We start from the raw sequence: 20,798 nt of genomic DNA, 5'->3' as shown, positions 1-20,798 counted from the left end.
ATTTCTGCAAGTGGAAATGCAGCATCACTGGAATCGGCTGCTGCTGAATGTAATATTTATTTCTCAATGTGGAGATTTCTTTGCAGAAGTGGAAATGACAGTCAGGTGGAGAAGGACCCATCAGATCCCAGTAAATTCTTGCTAGCCAGCAGACCTGCAAAACAACACAATGAGCTGGTCTTTTCACTTGGATTAATAAAAATCGCTTGTCTCAGGATTTTTCTTTATTAATGTGTTATAGTGTGATTTAGATTGAAAGTGCCAACTCATTCCTGAAGGTTTAGGTGTAAATTTTCTGCCGTTGTGTTCAAACTTAGCCGATTTTAGAAGGGGTACCAAAACTGATCACTGCACCAGGGAGCCATGCTGGAAACTGCATGTGTATTTGTGCTCAGCTGTAAAGGTCTTCTTGGTGACAGCTGTGATATCTAATGGGTGGCCTGTGCTAGAAGAATTGCATCTTCGCAACAGTCAGTATCTTTGTCAAGCCCCATTTTAAACACACCAACAGGTGGAAAAGTCTAGGACAAAGTGATAAAAACTTAACATCTGAGCCAGGCCATTCAGGAGAGAGCTTAGGAAACACTTCTTCATGCAAAGAATGGTAGAAGCGTGGAACTCTCTCCCACAAAAAGCAGTAGATGTTACCTCAATTAATAATTTAAAATCTGCGAGCAATAGATTATTTTTGCTAGTCAAAGGTATAAAAGGAGATGGAGTCAAGGCAAATGGATGGAATTGAAATACAAATCAGCCAAGATCACAATGAATGATTGCTTGGTAGTACGGAACTTGAATATTGCTGGAAAGAGAGACATGTTGCTGAAGCTTTTCATCTTACACTCATCAGGACAAACACAAGAATGCCAAATTTCAAACAATCACAACAACTTATGCTGCAGGAGAAAAGGATGCTGATTGGTTGGCAAGTCAATTCTGATTGGCTGTGGCATTGCCATAGAGAAAGCAACAGGGAACGATAGGCTCCCCAGTTCCTGGGTGACCCTGAGCTTCCAATTGTCTGTCATTTTAATTTCCCACCTTTCTCCCTCTCTGGTATTTCTGTCCTTGACCTGCTGTAATGTTCTAATGAAGCTCATGCAAGCTCGAGGAACAGCACCCCACCTTTTGACTGGGCACTTTACAGCCTTCTAAACTCAACATTGAATTTAACAACTTTAGATAGTAACTTCCACCCCCATCTTGTTCTGTTTTTCTTTGCTGATTTGCTTTTTTTCTCTCTCATTTATCTCTTACTTTCCTTGACGGCTATTCAGATTCCTGCCATTCACACCTCCTCTAGACACATCTTTTGTTTCTTTATTCATAAATTATCACTCTCTTTGGCCCTACACTAAGAAACCTTTTGTCATTTAATCCCTCCTACCTTCCACTCAAACACAGACCTTCCCTTTTGTTCTGCTTCCCAGCACTTGCTCAAACTCTATTATTACTTTTTTTTAGTTCCCAGTTCTGATGAAAGCTCACAGACCTTAAACGTTAATTCTGTTTCTCTCTCCACAGCTGCTGACAGACTGGCCTGGTAGTTCCAGCATTTTATGTTTTTATTTGTTTTAATTAAAATGGTTATTTGTAGCATTATTATACTAGCTACCAGTTTCATTGTGGCAGGACAGCCCATCTTATCTAGAAATCAGTGCATGAGTTACTGTCAGTGAATGGTCAGACATTTGCATTTTTATTTCTAATTGTGTTATTTCCTAGTAATCGGCTATAATTAGTATTAAATCTGCAGGGGTTATGTAAATCCTTCATGATGAACATTTTCACCCATCAGTTGCATAGAACCTATTGGGAGCCACTGGTAGCAATTACAAACCCAAGACTTAAAACCGTTGGTATGAAATTCACAGCATATAATGTTGTGAAAAAACATACTGAGGGTAAACTTTGAATCTATAATCTCACCTTGGGTCCCTGTTGCAGTCAATAATATTTTGACATTATTGTTTTGTAATGCTGGCAAAGTCACAATGTGCTGAATGGGTTCCTTCTGTGCTCTGTGGTTCTAATCATTCCCAGCTAGCTATAAACAAGGCATCTGAACATCTTTATTAGATGAAGGCCTGTAACTGAGCCTGAGGTATCCAGTGGTTCATCTATAAGCCAACTGAACCCTCAATTACTGTTCGGTTATCACTCTTGTGTATTTGTTCTCTCTATGTGCTACAATTACTATTCTGCTAGCAGTGAAAATATTTGTTTCTAATAGAATTCATAAGAACATAAAGAATAGGAGCAGGAGTAGGCCATTTGGCCCCTCAAGCCTGCCCCGCCATTCAATAAGATCATGGCTGATCTGCCCCAGGCCTCAATTCCTCTTTTATGCCAGCTCCTCATAGCCCTCAACTCTCTGATATTTCAAAAATCTATCCAACTCCTCTTTAAATTCAACAGTGTAATCTTTGCACTATTTTGAATTGAGGTGTATAACATTAATTGGAGTCCTGGAGAAGGTTAAAACTGGCAAGTAAAATATTCTACACAACGCAAGTTTAAAATAAAATTATAACCATAGCTAATAACAAAAAATTAGCTGCTTATCTCTTGGGTTGGGAGGGGTGGGGGAAGAAATTAATTAAAACCTTTTAGTTCATATAAAGTTTGAGTTTACTGGACCAGCCTGTAGTATTTTTTTCAGGAAATTCAAGGAGAAAACACATTTGCATAAGTAAATTGAAATTCAACGACTTGTCGGCTAATAATCAGAGCATCATAAACCTTGCGGAGTGTTTAATGAATGAATCCAGACTGAAGACCCATTAATATGGACGCCTTAGGAATTCACCTAGGGACGCCAGCATTGAAATAAAGAGGAGCAGGCCCATGGGAAATCAGGCTTCACGTCTGCATTTTAAATATCGTTGTGAGGTATCAATAACTGTGTAATTGAATCCTGAACACAAACATCAGAATCAGGTGGCTAGGGAGAGGAAGGGGCTGACTTTTCCTCTCTACTGTGCATACTGTGTGATCAGCCCAGAGAGAATGGGCTTTAAATCCATTAAGTAAAGATTACACACTGTAGCATCTCAAAATGGCATTTTAACTACATATACACTACTGTCCTTTTCTGCATAGCTACTTAACCTGTTTTCTGCCAATTAAAAGTTTGAGTGGTTAGTTATGCAGCCACTATATAGCTTGTAAGTGGAATCATAGAATCGTTTGTCACAAAATGGCAAACTCTAGTGCTTTATAGATATAGCAGGGAGTGTTTTTTATATTCAATCTCTTATTTGCCCTTGTTTTCTGCTATTTCATATACCTTGATTTGAACGTTTGGGGCAATGTAGGAAATTAGTTTATTTGCCAGTGAGGTCAATTCCACCACATGATCTGCAAGAGCCAGTTGTGATTCAGGCAAGGCAAGGCATTGGGATTGGATACTTCACTCCTAGGTAAGGTACCTCACCATCCTATGGGATTCAGATAACCTGATGAGATCTGATCCAATACCCTTGGCTGTGGCAGGAAGGTGGAATTGAAGGCCATTTGTATGGGAGTCAGTTGCATCACTTGTTGAGCATGCAAGTGTTGGCTATTTGAGAGTCAGCTGCACCACCTGTTGAGCATGTACCCATTTTCCAATGCATAGAATGGCTATTTTTGCTATAAAGTGTGTATCTGAATATTACACCTTGAATTCCTTCTGGAGGTACAGTGCTGAACTTGCCTTCTTTGATGTGATAATGGAATACTACAGCTTCATGCTTGTGCTTTGTGGCACCATTTGAACATCCTTTGAATGCTCACTTCTAAATATTCCTTAGTAAAATATATATGAAATCAACTGAATTTATCAATAGATTATAATCTTCTAATTACTTTCATTATTCTGTTTAATAATGTACAATTATTCAATCTGTAAACTGCCTGAATCCTTTAATAAATCACCAACTTGTAATCACTCCTGGTTAATTCTTATTCTCCATGTGATGCCACAGGAAAATAATCTTATCTTCTGTTACATTTTATTTATTTAGCATGTTCATGGTCACAGAGCCAAGCAACAGCCTTGTCAGTGACTAGATGGAAATCTTTAATCCCCCTTTTAATTTAGTCAGAGGACACTCCTCGACATTGAGAGTCCTTGTTTGGGCTGCAGCCTGGTTGATCTGGCGAACCCACTGATGATAGGTGGCTGCACAGAGGCTTTGGCCAGTCCAGAAATGGTTTAAAAGGGCCCACTGTTGCCTTGGGAGATCAAAGCCGATTGAACGAGTAGTGGGGTCTATGATGCAAGTGTGGTTTCTGGGGATGTTTTCTCCTGCCAGTCTTCCTGCCATAGGTCCCCAGCTGTTACTCCTCGGCGTGGTGGATTTAACCATATGGGATGGCATGAGGGAAGGGATACTGCTGTTGAGTTGAGGTCCTTGATTAGGGGTAGGCTTGAATTGGAGTAGACCTTCTCCAGTAGCTTGCCTGTTGCAATTACCCTTCTTATATGAAGGGTGGCAATGTTGCTCAGGACTGGGAGCCAGGGAATGTGAGTTAGTCAAACAGTACCTATGACAATGCGCATTGTTGAGTTGCAAATTGATCGCAAGTTTTGTGGGCAGATTGGTACCATATTGGTGTGCAGTATTTTGAAGTTGAGTACCTGATGACAAGAGCTGACGACTTAGGGTTTTGACCTGTAATCCCTATGAGGTACCAGCCAGTTTACACCGGGAGCTGTTGTGGGTTTCAATTTTTTCTATTACATTGGAACCATCTTAAAGCTACGTGTCCTTGCAGTGATAGTACACTGGTGCAATAACATACTGGATTTGAGTCTGTAAATTGAACAACATAGCCGCTAAGGTATGCAAGATCCAGCATTTACATGCCAACTCATTACACTTACTGGCTTCACCAAGTTCTGGCTTTAATTTTAGTTCTATGCTTATGGAACTTCTTGAGTAGAATTAAATAGATGAGACAAAGACAGTGGGGGAAAAAAAATCAATTTTTGTCACATTTTCATTCTTTCACACTTTCATTTATTACTAAACCTTTGCTTCTTTAGCCAGTCATTAAGAGAAGCGCAGAAACTCATCCGTCGATTTAGCTTTCTCTCCCCTCTGGTCTGAACATTTTACTGTAACATTGATGAGAACAAATGCTCGCTGAAAGGAGAGTTTTTGTCCGTAGGGGGAAGAGATGAAGCCCCATCTCTCTAATCCTCAGGCACTGTATGTTTGTACTATATATTTGTGCCACAATACTACTCAATGTAAAGAGTTTAAAGATAAAAGCAAAAAACTGCGGATGCTGGAAATCCAAAACAGAAACAGAAATACCTGGAAAAACTCAGCAGGTCTGGCAGCATCGGCGGAGGAGAGCACAGTTGACGTTTCGAGTCCTCACGACCCTTCAGCAGAACTAACTCGAAACGTCAACTGTGCTCTCCTCCGCCGATGCTGCCAGACCTGCTGAGTTTTTCCAGGTATTTCTGTTTCTGTTTTTGTAAAGAGTTTAAAGTATCAATTAGAATATGATTGTACAGATTAACTTGCCCCTCACCCTGCTTTTACGTAATCAGCATAGGGCAGCATTCATGAACAAGTAGAGAAACAGTTTCTGTCTATAGTGAAGCACATGGCTTCCTCTTTGCATTTCCCTTGGGAATTTTGAATATTATGGATGTGTTCAGGTTTATGACTCCTGTGTTTTTGTGCTTCAAGCTAATACAGCAGTGACTTTGCTTTGGATCTAATTCAAAGTTACACAGCTATTCATTAATTAATAGAAATGTTCATAAATCTGCTCAAAGTAGTAGAAGATTTTGGAAAACACAAAATCATTATTTACAATGATTATGCCTGTACCATTATATTTGTATTTGGAGCTGAATTTTCTATTAATTAAGTCGAGCATTTGGGTCTGTTTGACCATCAGTAAATTGGTACTTAAATACTAGTTTAGCATCTTGTTAATGTTACACTCATCAAACCTCCAATTTGTACAGATTAAATACATTTGGGTGTTTATTATTAAAGGCAATGTTAGCATCGTTCCTTCTATGATCAGAAGAGCTGTCTGTTCGATGCTGTAAAATAACAGCTGGCTTGATGACAAGAGGCTTAGTAGCTGTTTAATTTTCTGTTGATTAAAATGTTTAATTGATGATATGTGAATTTCCATCACTGCCATACAAGATAATGCAGGATCCCATTAATCCTACAATATTCATGAGAAATGGAACCTGCAGCATCCCAGTAAAATGTTATAATTATGACTTACTTAATGCTTTCCTGCCAAATTGTGTTGAAATTGGCTAGTTGTTTCCCACTATGAACAATGAAAATTTGTGAATCCTTGAGGTAAAGTAATTGAAAGTTGAGAATCTTGTTCTCACCTTCAGATCTGTCCACAAGACAAACCCACCCTGCCACCTTGTTCTTCTCCAACTCTGAACCTCCTTCCCTACACACAGTCACCTGAGATCTACCAGCTGTGCTCTGGACCATATCTCTTCCTTCAACTGACATCATATATCTGCCACTGGCAACCATTCCTTCAGCCACTATGTCCCACTAGTAACTCCATCCTTCGGCATTTCCACTTCGTCACCTTCTAAACCCCGTACCTTTTCTCCCTGCTTCTTGATATCTTCCCTGTTATCTACTGCTTTCAAAAAGATTGAGATTTCTTAATATACAATGAGTGCTTTGTAAATGTAATTTGTGTCATTGACATGACATCACCAAAATACTGGGACCTTGATGCTGACGTTAAAAAAATATATTTTTGTAAATTACATTTTTGGAACCCGCCAAATCCTGTGTCATTGCCTACATGTGTTTCTGTTGTCTTAGTGTTTCTATCTGCTCATCTCTTTTCTTCATTCACATGGGAATTGGTAATAATAGGGAACGTTGCTGCTTAGGATTGCAAACCACCTGTGGCATCAGTTGGAGGAGAAAACTGGTCAGGGCCATAACCAGCACATCAAAGGTAACGTTCGCAGTGCAAATGGTGGACGCATGAAAACACAGTCTAATTTAAATAGCAAATACTCATGCTTGATCCTGGACTGTTGCAGCTCCTGCTGCCCCACTCCCCACCCCCACCACAACCACCACCACTCCCTCCACTGGCCCAACTCTCAAATCCACACTGGCTGCTACAACCCTTTAACCACCAACCTCTACCAACTTCCCTATCCCATAAGGAACCTAAATCCCTAACAGTTGTTTCATTCCCTTCACAGGACTCTGTGTCCTCACTTGTTGTTGCACTTTTCTCTACCTCCACCAGGATCCCAAGGCTTCAGCTGCACAATTGCCCACCACCCAGACTCTGAACTGACACCCTCCTGTCTCCCAGAAGTCTTCTTTTGCTAAAACTTGAGTGCGCTGTGACCAGGAACAACTTTATGATTAAGCACTTTGAGTGCTTTAAAAATTGATACTTTTAAAAGGTGCTTAAGGAACTTAAAGGTTTTGGCTGACAGCAAGGAGCAAGCAGGACTCAGATGGTATGGCACCTCATAGCATGGGAATGCAAATCTCAGGAGCTGGGAGGATGGCAAGGTAAGTAAATGGAAAATTAAGCTTCACCAACTTTCTCATTTCAGGAATTTTTGATCATTTTTCCACTCAAATGATTTGAAAATAAAACTTACTGTCAATGTTGCTTTATTATGAAAAGTATATCCTCACAAGTTTCTAAAAAAGACATTTAGACAAATAATTGTTCATCTGCTAAATATAAGTTGTTTCCTTCAGAGACTAAAGCATGAGCAATTGTCTAGCTTGTCATAAGAAAAACAACACTATATCTGTTGTGGTGGGGAGTTATTGATTTCTGACTGTCTGTCTGTGAAGTGGTACCTAAAAGGATGGAGGTGTTGAAAATGGGTATACTGCAAAGGTAGTTATGTTTGTTAAAGGGAAAGCTGTGAGGGCTTTCACTGAAGTGTAGTATAGTCAGCTTATTAAAGGTACTGTAGTATAGCCACCTTATTAAAGTCAATTAAGATGACTTCTCGATACAGGCTAATATCTAATGTTTTCTTGTTGTACGGGTTGAATTAACTAAGTCCACTCTTAAAAGCTATTCTGTACATTCAATGTGCTGTGAAATGAAACAGCTTAATGATTTTTATCAGGCTTCTTCTCATTAAGTATGCACTAGGTCTTCCTTCATTGAGATAGGCAGAAACATGTGTGCCAAAGACATGCTTGTTCAGTCCATATCACAAGAGGATGCTATTGTTATGCTCCTGAATTAGGCTATCATCAAAGTAGATATGAGGCAGTGTGCTTAAACTCACATAAAGGCAAAGCACTCTTACAGGAGCCACTGAGGCCACAGAACCTGAGAGGATATTGATGCTAGACCTGAATTCATAATATCAGCTTACACCTAATGAGTAGATGTAACATGTAAATATGATTAGAATTACTTTTACCTTCTTAACATTGCCCACCTCTGCCTCAGCTCAGCTGAAACTCTCATCAAGGCTTTTGTTGCCTCCAGTCCAGACTTGATTGTTCCAATGCACTTCAGACCAGCATCTCACGTTTTACCCTCTAGAATGAGGTCAACCAAAACTCTGCTGCCCCATGTCCTAGTTTGCACCAGGTTCCATTCACCATCTCCCATGTGCTTGCTGACCCACATTGGCCTCCAGTTAAGCAACACCTTGATTTTAAAATTTTCATTCTTTTTTTCAAACATCCTATGTTTTGCATAGGCAATGGATAGTCTTCAAAGAACTATTACATAGCTTACAGCACCAATATATTCCTTCAAGGTGCAAAAACCCAAAAAAGTCAGTCAACCATGGCTGACAAAGGAAGCTAAGGATTGTGTAAGATTGAAAGAAAAGGCTTATAAAGTTGCCAGAAATAGTGGTAAACCTGAGGATTGGGAGGTTTTTAGAATACAGCAAAGGAAGACCAAGAAACTGGTAAAGAATGGGAGAATAGAATATGAATGTAATCTAGCAAAAAACATTAAAATGGACTGTAAAAGCTTCTCTAGGTATGTAAAAAGGAAGCGTTTGGCTAAGGCAAATGTGGGTCCATTACAGGCAGAGTCAGGAGAATTCATAATGGTGAATAGAGAAATGGGAGAGAAGCCAAATGATTACTTTTTATCTATTTTCACTGAGGAAGATACAGGAAATCACCCAGATTTAGAGGTCCAGGGGACTAGGGAGAATGAGGAGTTGAAGAAAATTAACATAAGTAAGAATTTTGTATTGGAGAAATTAATGGGACTGAAAGTTGATAAGGCCCCAGGACTTGATATTCTGCATCCCAGATTGTTGAATGAGGTTACTATAGAGATAGTGGATGCATTGGTAATCATTCTTCAAAATTCTATAGATTCTGGAATGGTTCCTGAAGATTGGAAGGTAGCAAATGTCGCTCCACTATTCAAGGAAAGAGGGAGAAAACAGGGAACTACAGACCTGTTAGCCTTACATCAGTCATAAGGAAAATGTTAGAATCTATTAAAAAGGATGTGATAAATGGATATTTGATAATCATGATCTAATTGGGCATAGTCAGCATGGATTTGCAAATGGGAAATCATGTTTGACAAACTTGTTGGAGTTTTTTGTGGCTGTTACAAAGTTGATAAGGGAGAGTCAATGGACGTGGTATACTTGGATTTTCAGAAGGTATTTGGTAAAGTCCCCCACAAGAGGCTGATTAGCAAAATAAAAGCACATGAGAAAGGAAGCGATATACTGGTATGGATTAAGGATTGACTAACAGGCAGAAAACAGAGTATGAATAAGCAGGTCATTCTCGCATTGGCAGGCTGTGACTAGTGGGGTACCACAAAGATCAATACTTGGACCTCAGCTGTTCACAATAAATATCAATGATTGGGTGTGGGGACCAAATGTAATATTTCCAAGTTTGCGGATGATACAAAGCTAGGCGGGAATGTGTGTTGTGAGGAAGATGTAAAGCGGCTACAGGTGGATTTGGACAGACTTAGTGAGTGGGCAAGAACATGGCAGATGGAATATAATGTGGAAAAATTTGAGGTTATCCACTTTGGTAAAAGGCACAGATGTGCAGAGTGTTTACTAAATGGTAAGAGATTAGAATGTGTAGATGTACTAAGGGACCTGGGTGTCCTTGTCCATAAGTCACTGAAGGCTAACATGCAGGTGCAGCAAGCAATTAGGAAGGCTAATGGAATGTTAGAGTTTATCGCAAGAGGATTTGAGTACAGGAGTGGTGAAGTCTTGCTTCAATTGTATAGAAGCTTGGTTACACCACACTTGGAGTAGTGTGTCCAGTTTTGGTCCCCTTACCCCAGAAAGGATATTATTGCCATAGAGGGAGTGTAATGAAGGTTCACCAGATTTGTTCCGGGGTGACGGGACTACCTTATTCTGAAGAAAGATTGGGCAAACTGGGCCTGTATTCTCTAGAGTTTCAAAGAATGAGAGGTGATCTCATTGAAACCGACAAAATACTTAAAGGAATGGACAGGGTAGATGCAGCTAAGATGTTTCCTTGGGGAGTCTAGAACCAGGGTACACAATTTCAAAATAAGAGGGAAGCCACTTAGGACCGAGATGAGAAACTTCTTTACTCAGAGGGTTGTGAATCTTTGGAATTCTCTACCCTGGAGAATCGTGGAAGCTCAGTCATTGAGCATGTTTAAGATTGCTAGATTTCTGATTAACAATAACGTAAAGGGTTATGGGGATAGTGTGGGTAAAAGGCATTGAAGTGTTCAATCAGCCATGATTGTATTAAATGGCGAAGTGTGCTGAATGGTCTCCTTCTATTCCTATGTTCCAAACATCTCCCAGCTACTCAACCCTCTGAGATATCCGCTATTTCCAATTCTGGTCTTTTACATATCCTGGATTTTAATTGCTCCACCATTAGCGGCCATGCTTTCAGCTGCTTAGGCCCTAAGTTCTGAAATTTCCTTGTTAAGTCTCTCCACCTCTCTACTTCTCTTTCAACAGCAGCAGATAATATTTATGTAGCACCTTTAGTGTAATGAAACACCCCAAAGGCACTTCACAATATTATAAGACAAAATATGACATCAAGCCACATGAGAAGATATTAGGTCAGATGACCAAAGGCTTAGTCAAAGAGGAGTGCCTTAATAGAGGAAAGTGAGGTGTATTTAGTATAAAGGGTTAATGGTAAATATGTAACTATATAGTCTACAACACCATTGATGTAAGATCTCATGACAACAGAGCATGGAGAGAGATAGTTCTATGTAGAGCCTCGTGCTGGGCCTGTATTGTTATATAGTTAGTATAATGTTCAGTAAAATGTAAAGTTTACCAATACCCTTGCCTCCATCATTATCTGTGAATCCAGCTCATGAGCAACCCCCTATAAGAGCCACAACAATGATAACAGATGTTGATGGCGGAAAACATGACAAAAGAAGCAACAAGTGACTGGAAGAAGCGGCAAGAGAATCGACTTTAGGACAAGGACAGCGCGGGAAAAAGAAACTCTTCAACAGAACTCGCTACATTGAGGGAAAGCCATGGAGAAAATCCTACCTTTACAAGAGTGCTTTGACCATGTGGAAGGCCTGGATCAAGCCAACAAATGGCGGAACTGGCCTCACAGGTTTACCAGGTACAAAACAGCTTCAGGACTAGCAGAAAAGGGTAGCAAGGAACAGGTCAGTATCCTCCCCATGCCATAGGCAGTAGTGCAGATGATGTAATGATTAGACAGGGCATAAACAAAGACATGGGACAGAATCATCCCAGATTTGCATGGAGTGCCGTAGTGGGTGAGAAAAAGGACATTTTGCACGCTGGCCACAATGGCGGGTTTTCATGCTGTATCCTCCCAATCCTTCCTCATTAATCATGCATTCCTGGGAAGCATGCCGATTTGCTGGTGGGTGGCCTCCAATTCGCTTGCCATGCTGTCACCTTACCGCTTCCTCATGCCAGGCGCCATTTTTAAAGTACAGCTGCATGTAGACCTCTCAGTGCTTCCAGCCCGGGACTGCAGCACAGAAGACATGGTCCCGGAAGGCAAGAAGACTGCAACCCCCCGATTCAGTGACACATCCCTGGGACGCCGCTCTGGCCGCAGGAGACCCATCAGTGACACCACTCCAGCTTGGGAGGCAGTGGCAATGGTGGTCAGTGTGAACATTACACAGAAGAGGTTTGCAGAAAGAAATTAATGATTTCATCCGTGCCTCCAGGATAAGGCAACCATCTCATCACTCTAAACTGTCACACTCATCGCCCATTACACATTCACTGGCATCTCACTCATTGCCAGCTCAAGGGACATCACCACTCACTGTCTCACACACACCCTCACATCTCCATCTGGCTTCATCTCCTCTTGAGACTGCCTCCTCAGCCCTCACCCTCTTGAGGCCACCAAACAGATCAACAGGTTCACATCGCTTATGTTCAGTTGTGAAACATGTCGGCATGCAATTGCACCAACCTGCTTGGATGATTCAGTGTTGGGGGATGATTTCACCAAGCAGGGCTTATAATGAAACGCAGATGTATTAAAATGAAGTTCCCAACCTGTGGCGGTGGGAAAGGTGGCCCGCCATTGACGGGCGGAACAGACGATTGCAAACTGGTTTCATGATGTCATGAAACCAATTTTTGGCCTTCCTGCCATCTTGTCTGCACAATGGGCATGGAAAATTCCGCCTGTGGTGACATATGAAGAAGTTGTCAAAACCTTCGATACTTATTTTAGTCTTCAAAGGAAACCATTATAGAGGGAAAAGTTCAGTAGGTGTACCCAAAGTCCAGGAGGGAGCATAGATTCCTTCATTAACGCTTTATATCAATTAGCTGAGAATTGCGAACATGGAGCCCTGAATGATGAATTAATCCTGAATTGCATTGTTGTAGGAGTCTTAGAAGGGATTTCATCAGATTTTCAGCAGAGGGAAGATTTGACCTTGTTGAAGGCTGTGCAGTTAACAAGGCAGGCAGAAGTGAGAAGACTAAACCAGATTTTAATTCATGGCAAATAAGAAATCTCGTGGAGAAAAACGGCTGATACATTTCAATTTGTAGGACATAGAAGGAACAGCGCATTTGATCCAAAACAGAGAAAGAGTGAACAGCTGCCGTTATTCAGTGTTCTCGTAGCGGAAAACTTCTGTACCGACATGAAGAATGCTCACCAAAAATGCGGATGCCATTCTTGCAAGAAGAGGCCATTTTAATTCGGCTGCAGCAAAAAGCTCCTAACACAAAGCTTAAAGGAGAAACAACTAAGATCATGTATCATTCAAGAATTTGAAGCAGAAAAAGATAATGAAGTGCCAATCTTGGGAGAAGTTACAGGATCACATGGGAACTATTGGACCACAGATGTTATTGTCATTTGTCATAAAACAAATTTTAAGTTAGACACTGGAACAGGAATTTCAGATCTTTCAGACACAGAACAGTGGTTAAAACAAGACTTCCTCCAGCCTGCAATCATATGACTCCACGGTCCAGGAGACATTCAACTGACAGCTAACTGCTAAACTCCAGTACAATGGAAGAGAAATCACAGAAACTTTGTATGTGATTCACAACCAAGAATGTTCACTGTTCAGTCGAAAAGCTTGCACAGATCTACAATTTGTTTCTAAAGTTGATGAATTTAAAAACCTTTTAAGAAACTGGGCAGAAGATTTACCAGGAACAGCAGGGGAAGGAACTGGACAAACCTGACCAAGGCAAACAATAAACAATAACATACATTGTCACACATTCCTATTGAGAAACTTGAACAGGAGGACATAAATCTTGTCGAGGATGTAGAGTCATATACCTCATTGACTGCAAAATTCCTACCAGCAACAACACGGAGGCTGAATGAAATCTGACAAGCACAAAAAGCATATGAAGAATGTGCTAAAGTTTGAAAAAAGTGCAAAAATGGATGGCCAGGAAGTGTTCCAAACAATTTCATCCTGATACAATACTTCTAGTGTTGTAGATGACTTGCTGCTTTATGATGAGAGGTTGGTCAAACCAAGAGCCCTCAAACTCAAGATCTTTGAGAGAATACACCAGGGATATCTAGGCATTGTTAAGTGTCATGATAGAGTGTGAAGTTAAGTTTGGTGGCCAGGGACCTCAAAATCACTAGAGGAAATGTTTTCGAACTGCATCACCTTTGCAATCCATCACCAAGGGCAAAGAGAATCACTGAATCCTCATTTCCATCCAGACCATGGGAACAACTCGGAAGGGAACTTTACGAGCTCAAGGGGAAGATATTCCTTGTAGCTGACTATTACTTCAGATGGACTGAGGTTAAACGTCTTCATGGTGCAACCTCAGGAGCAGTCATTAATTCATTATGTTGTGATCCCCAGCTGAGGTTACCACTGGACAAGCCTGATCCCAGGATGGAACCCAGCTTGTTAGACCCTAACTTTTATTTGTTTGTTTAGATATGTGGAGAGGGGATACTGAACAGAGTCACCGGAGTCAGCAATGAACTTTTAGCAAAAGTATAAAACATTTATTAAACAAGAAAAGGTGAACTACATTACAATACTCCTTCGCCCACAACTATACCTTTACAGATATATACAGATTTGTAAGGATAACACAAGTTACATAAGCTATCTTATACTCTAATGTTCACAGTAAGTACAGTCCATATAAACCAATTGGCGACCTAAGTTCAGACACACCACACTCTGAAACTAAGTGACAGATGCCACCCCAGACAGATGATATGGATCTCTCCTCAACTCCCCCCCGATGCTTTACGCTGTGAGCCAACCAGTCTCAGTGAACTCTGTTTTTAACACGAGGGTTTCCAATCTCCACTTTCCAAGAACTCTCCTTGGAATCTTCTCCCAAACCCATGCTTTCTCTCTGACACCTTCTGCAAGGGTTCGCCTCCGCGGTTTCAAACTCTCCTTCTAATGTTCCCCTCCCCTGGGTCACCACATGCATTCCATCTTTTTTCCACGCACTCTGTCTCACCGACTCAGCCGTCAGAGTTATACCACTGCTTCACATGCCCACAGCAAAAAGTTATAGATCTTCAGTTGCCTTTTTGGACCTTCTGACTTCTCTCAAGCCTTTAAATTGCCTGGACTCTGCTTCCTGCAGCTTGGAGCTTTAAGCTTGAAGCTTGGAGCCTTTCTCTGCCCCTCACTCTTAACTTCACTTAACATGATTTTTTCCAGGTTCCTGGCCTTCCTTTGATTAGAAGGATGGCTTGGGACTTTCACCTGTTCCACTCCCCTGGATTCTTGAGGACTTTCTTCTTCAGCTTGGGACTTGCTATCTCTCCCCTTTTCTCCAGTCTCTCTCTGGCAGCTACTTGCTGCTGCCTGTCAGCTGTCTTCAAAATTGAACTCAAAAACTGCTGCTTCTAGTTTCTTGTGTGTGTCTGTGGGAGGGACCTGCCTTTCTGGACACCTGTTGCTAGGCAACAGCCCAGTTTTTCTGCTCTTATATTTGCTTAACTTCTCTTACAGCTGTAAACTCTCATTAGAAATGCAAGCACCTTTTAAAGTGAAAGTAAAACTCAACTTGATCCTTTCTTAACACACATACAGAAATACAAATCAAACTTAAACATTAAAGCTAAAACTCATTCCTAACTCCCACAAATACCAATATATCTTACTTAAACTATCTCTATTTCCTAACAATTAAAATAAATTTTTGCCACACATGGCATTCCAGATCTTGTCATTTCATACAATGGCCACAATTTGCGAATGAAGTGTTCAAGAAATTTACAGAAGACTATGGATTTGTCCACACAACTAGTTTGTCCAGGTATCCACAGGGAAATAGGGAGGCTGAAAGTGAAGTAAGAACGGCAAAAGCTTTGTTGGAAAAAGAATGATGATGTCAACTGAGCACTGTTGAGCTACTGTTCTACGCCACTGAAAAATGGTTTGGCTCCCTCAGAACTTCTAATGGGAAAACAACTGCGGACTCAACTTTGTGTTCTTCCACATACACTTATGCCATGTCTAAAAGCAACTGATTTAGAGAGAGTAAAGGAGAAGGAGGATGATCAAATCAGACTAGTAACTACAATCAACGCCATAGAGTGCATGATTTACCAGAACTCCACCAGGTGAATCAGCCTGGATTAGAGACCAGAATAGAGAAGGCCAAGTACTAGATAAGACACAAAGTCTGAGATCTTTTCTTGTAGAGACTGAAAATGAAATGGGAAAAAGAAATAGAAACATGTATATCTACAAAAAGAAGACCATCAATGGAATGGACTAACTATCCATATGATCAGGAAGAAAACCTGAACAGAGAACCAATAGTCTCTGATGATTCACATATTATTCTATGGAGTTCGAGAGAACATGGAGAACCTAAATCCTATGCAACCTCCAAAAGAGCTGAAAACACAGCCGGGGCGATTGGTGAAACCACCACAATGCTTATCTCTGTGAATCAGAGGTGAAGGTAGAAACTTTGCGGGGAGATATAGGATAATGTAAATAACGTATTTATTGGAGTCTGAAACTTGGGGGGAGATGTAGTATAAAGCGTTCATATTAAATGTGTAAATATATAGTTTACATTACCAGTGACATAAGATCCCATTGTCGTTAAGTAGCATTATCTGTGAATCCATATCATGAACAAACCCCTCTAAGACCCACAATGATGATAACATAGTGTAAGGAGGGAATTCCAGAGCTTAGGTCCTAGGCAACTGAAAGTGCAGCCACCAATGATGGAACAATTAAAATTAAGGATGCTCAAGAGGCCAGAGTTATCACGAAGTGTTGTGGGACTGGAGGAGATTACGTAGTTAGGGAGGGGTGAGGCCATGGAGGAATTTGAAAACAAAAATGAGAATTTTAAAATCAAGCCTTTGCTTGACTGAGAGCCAGTGTAGGTCAGTGAGCACAAGGGTGATAGATAAATGTGACTTGCTGTGTGTTAAAGTACAGGCAGCAGAGATTTAGATTACCTCAAGTTTACAGAGGGCACAATGTGGGAAACCGGTCAGGGCTGCATTGGAATAATGATGTCTGGAGGTTTTCATTATTAGCTATTCCTTGCTAGTGAGGATGATTGTCTTCCATGAGTCCAAAGATGGCTGATACAGGATTTATGTAGAATATAGGGTTAATGTTGGTGAAGGTATTATTACACATTAAGATACATATTTAACATTAACCCTTTATACTGGATCTCGCCCCAGTTCTCTGACTCCAATAAATATATTATTTACATTATCCTACATCTCCCTGCAAAGTCTCTACCTTCATCTTTGGTTCACAGAGATAAGTGTTGTGATGATTTCATAAATGCTGGGATCCTTCCCATAGGCATTGTTGCCATTTGGTTTGATCCAAGGCGATGGTCTCCCAGAAGTTAATGTTGCATTTCTTCATGTTGGCTTTCAGCACATCCTTGAAATGCTTCTTCTGTCCTCTTCTGGTGCATCTGCCCTGACTGAGCTGGGAGAAGACTTGCTTTGGGAGCCTGGTATCTGACATCCGAACTGTATGACCAACCCAGCGAAGCTGATAGCATATGATTATAGTCTCGATGTTTGTGGTGTCAAATTGTGAGAGGACACTGATGTTAGTGCGTCTGTCCTCCCACGTAATGGGAGGAATCTTCCACTCCTGCCAGCAGTGGGAATCGTGGCGGGCGGGGACAGTTAATTTGGTGGGAGGTAAAAAAAACCTGTTTTCTGACGGCAGGATAAACCATTTGAATTTTGTTCTCCCAACTTTCAAGGCGGGTGAGCTTCTCGATAAACACTGTCGGGAACCTTATTTGCATGCGTTAGCATCTCATGCATACTCATTAAAAGGCCACCTCACCTGAATTAAGTTGGCCCTCCAAATTAAGTGTCCTGCCAGCAACAGTTTAGAACATTCAGTTTTACCACAATAAATAAGTGGCGTGCAACTGGTGAGCTTCACCTCTTCCCTTGCTTTGAGATCAGTAGATGTTTCTTTTGCCTTCTTGGGGATCTCGCATAACTTACTCATATCGAGTGCCGGTAGCAAAAGCTGCACCAAGGCTGGACACTGGAGACAGGTGAAGGCTGGAAGGGGGTGGTGGTTATGGTGGAAGAGTGGAACGAAGGCTGGACAGTGGAGGCAGGCTAAATGGAGAGGGTGGGAGAGTGCCTAGGGAATTGGGGGGGAGAGTGTCCGGAGCAGCGTTTTGGGGCAGGGGTAGTGTCTTAGAGGCTGGAGTCGGTGATGTCGACAGTGGGATTTTGGGGGATGAACTCAGGGTACTGGTGATAGGAGGGAACAATCACAGTCAGAGGGAGAGGGAGGAGTGGGATGCGGTAGGGTGGCAGGTCCAGGGTGAGAGTCTGGCTGGTGGATGAAGGTCTAGTGATGGGGGGATGGTCACGTGGACTTGACAGGTGGTTTGGATAACGGGACGGGGTAGGGTCAGGGTCAGCATGGGTATGGGGATGGTAACGGGTGTCGGCTCTGAGGAGGGGGAAGGCATGTGGAGGTGGATCATAATGTGGTCCAGGGTAACATGGAGGTAAATATGGCACCAGGACTGTGGACCCCATGAGTTAATGGTGAGGCGGGCAACTTCCAGCCCGCCCCATTATGAGATTCGCTTAGCTCCTCGCAGGCGCATAATTAATGAGCTGAATAGCAGAAGATCGCACCTGTTCAGCCATCCCGCCGCCCAGCAGGAATCCTGCCAATTTTCCTGTCTGCCACCAGACTTCGACTCCAGAACAGAAGATTCCAACCAATTTGTAAGATCCTCTGCAGGAAGCGTTGATAGTATGACTTAAGTGCTTTGAGGTGCTTCCTATACATTGTCCATGTTTCAGTCCTGTACATTAAAGAAGGGATCACGATCACATGGTAGACCATGAACTTGGTTTCAGTTTTTTTGTCACAATCTTCAAACACTGACTTCCTCAGGTGGCCAAAGGCTGTACCAGTAGATTTCAGGCGATGATGGATTTCTTCGTCAATGACGGCTTTCTGTGAAAGATAACTTCCAAGGTACTGGAAGTGTTCCACATTTTTCAGGCACTCATCATGAATCCTAATCAATGGAGCTGGAGCTGGGGCTGGGGCATGTGCATTTGGAGCTTACTGATGGAAGACTTTGGACTTCTGAATGTTGAGTATATGTCCCATCTTCTTATATGCCTCAGTAAATATGTCGACGATCCTCTGGGGATCTGTTTGTGAATCAGCACTTACTACAGCATCAGCATATTGGAGCTAAGGTCTTAGTTTTTGATTGGAGTCATCTGAAATTAAATAGCTTACCATCCATTTGATAAATAAGTTGCACTCCAGCAGGGAGCTTGTCTCTAGTCAGACGGAGCATGGCAACAAGGAAAATCAAAAAAAAAAAGAGTTGGAACAATGACACAACCTTGTTTTACTCCTGTCTTAACCTCAAAAGGGCCTGTAATGGATCCGTTGTTGAGGATCACTGTTCGCATATCATCATGAAGCAGGTGAAGGATGGTAGTGAATCTTGGAGAACATCCATACTTCAGCAGAATCTCCCAGAGTGCCTCACGATTTACAGAGTCAACAGCCTTTAATCAAGAGGTAAGGAAGACATGAATGAGAGTTTCAGCAGGAGATGAGCTGAAATTGGGGCGAAGTTGGGCAATGTTATGGAGGTGTAAATAGGTCTTCGTGATGGTGAAAATTTGTGCTTGGAATCTCATCGCAGGATTAACTATGACACCAAGGTTGCAAACAGACTGGTTTAATTTTGTTGCCAAGGAGAAGGATGGAGTCAGTAGCTAGGGAACAGAATTTAGAGCAGGGTCAGTCTTTGGAGCAGGCTTCAGTCTTCCCAATATTTAATTGGAGGAAATTTTTGCTCATCGAATACTGAATGTTAGAGAAGCAGTCTGATAATTTAGCAATAGTGGAGAAGTTGAGAGTGGATCTTGGGAGGTCGAGCTGTGAGTGACCAATGTACATGTGAAAACTAATGCTGTGTTTTCGAATGATGTCTTTGAGGGGCAGCATGTAGATGAGAAATAAGAGGGGACCTCCTTTCCACTTTCCTGTCTGCTCCCCATATCCTTTGATTCCCTGAGAGATCAAAAATGTGTCTATCCCTGTCTTAAATATGGTCAACAGTGGACTGCCCACAACCATCTGGGATACAGAATTCCAAAAATTCATAGCCATCTGAGTGAAGAAATTTCTCCTCATCTCAGTCCTAAATGATCGACCCGTTATCCTAAGACTGTGCCCCCTATGTTCTAGATTCCCCAACCAGGGGAAAGCTTTCAGTGTCTACCCTATGAAACCTTATTAGAATATTGTATGTTTCAATTAGATCACCTCTCATTCTTCTCAACTCCAGAAAGTAGGCCCAATTTACTCAGCATCATAGGATGATTCTCTCATCCCAGGAACCAATCCTCATCATAGATTCTTTATTTAGGGAAATATAACTATGTAAGTTGGGTTTGATGTTACTAAATAGAAAACTGTTAGAAATGCAATTTTATGAGCCTACCTTTTAGTTTTTTTTAAAAATTAATTTTAGTTATGCAGAATTTTAAAAACACACACAGAACAGTTATCTGTGACACCACAGCTTTGCTTGACTAGTCACTAACCATTGCTAATAGTAAATGGCATTTCAACGTCTTCCTAATTATAATATGGGTGGAGTTGTCCCTTAAGGTCTTAGCAAAAGGAAATGAGATTGGCATGCAATTACATTTCTGAATAGTCCTGCGTGCTCCAAAATCATTTTACTTTTATATTAGGTAAAAAAAAATTACTTGTGCAGCTTAAATTGCAAATGCAAAATGGCTTGATACAAAGGGGCTATTTGTGCATGTATCTCT

General features: G+C 41.4%; 1 protein-coding gene across 4 annotated transcripts in view; it reads left to right on the top strand.

The window, feature by feature from the left end:
* The window catches only part of lin52 (lin-52 DREAM MuvB core complex component), a 61,282-nt gene that overhangs the window by 26,664 nt on the left and 13,820 nt on the right, over positions 1–20,798 (top strand). Inside the window, exons 6-7 of one of the 4 annotated variants that reach the window (XR_005946315.1) lie at positions 7,267–7,541; positions 19,379–19,530. The exons of 1 other annotated variant lie outside the window; for it this stretch is intronic. Coding sequence is in view for 1 of the 3 variants with exons in the window: in XM_041214999.1 (XP_041070933.1) it covers positions 1,525–1,547 (23 nt within the window). In the remaining 2 variants the exon portion in view is untranslated. Of the gene's footprint in view, positions 1–1,524; positions 3,932–7,266; positions 7,542–19,378; positions 19,531–20,798 lie in introns of those variants that run through there. 2 more of the 4 variants (XR_005946314.1, XM_041214999.1) reach the window with 2 other exon arrangements.

Source organism: Carcharodon carcharias, chromosome 20 (assembly GCF_017639515.1).
Source record: "Carcharodon carcharias isolate sCarCar2 chromosome 20, sCarCar2.pri, whole genome shotgun sequence".
Classification (NCBI taxonomy): Eukaryota; Metazoa; Chordata; class Chondrichthyes; order Lamniformes; family Lamnidae; genus Carcharodon; species Carcharodon carcharias.
The sequence above is the reverse complement of the archived record's forward strand: the minus strand, read 5'-3'. Positions and strand labels throughout refer to the sequence as shown.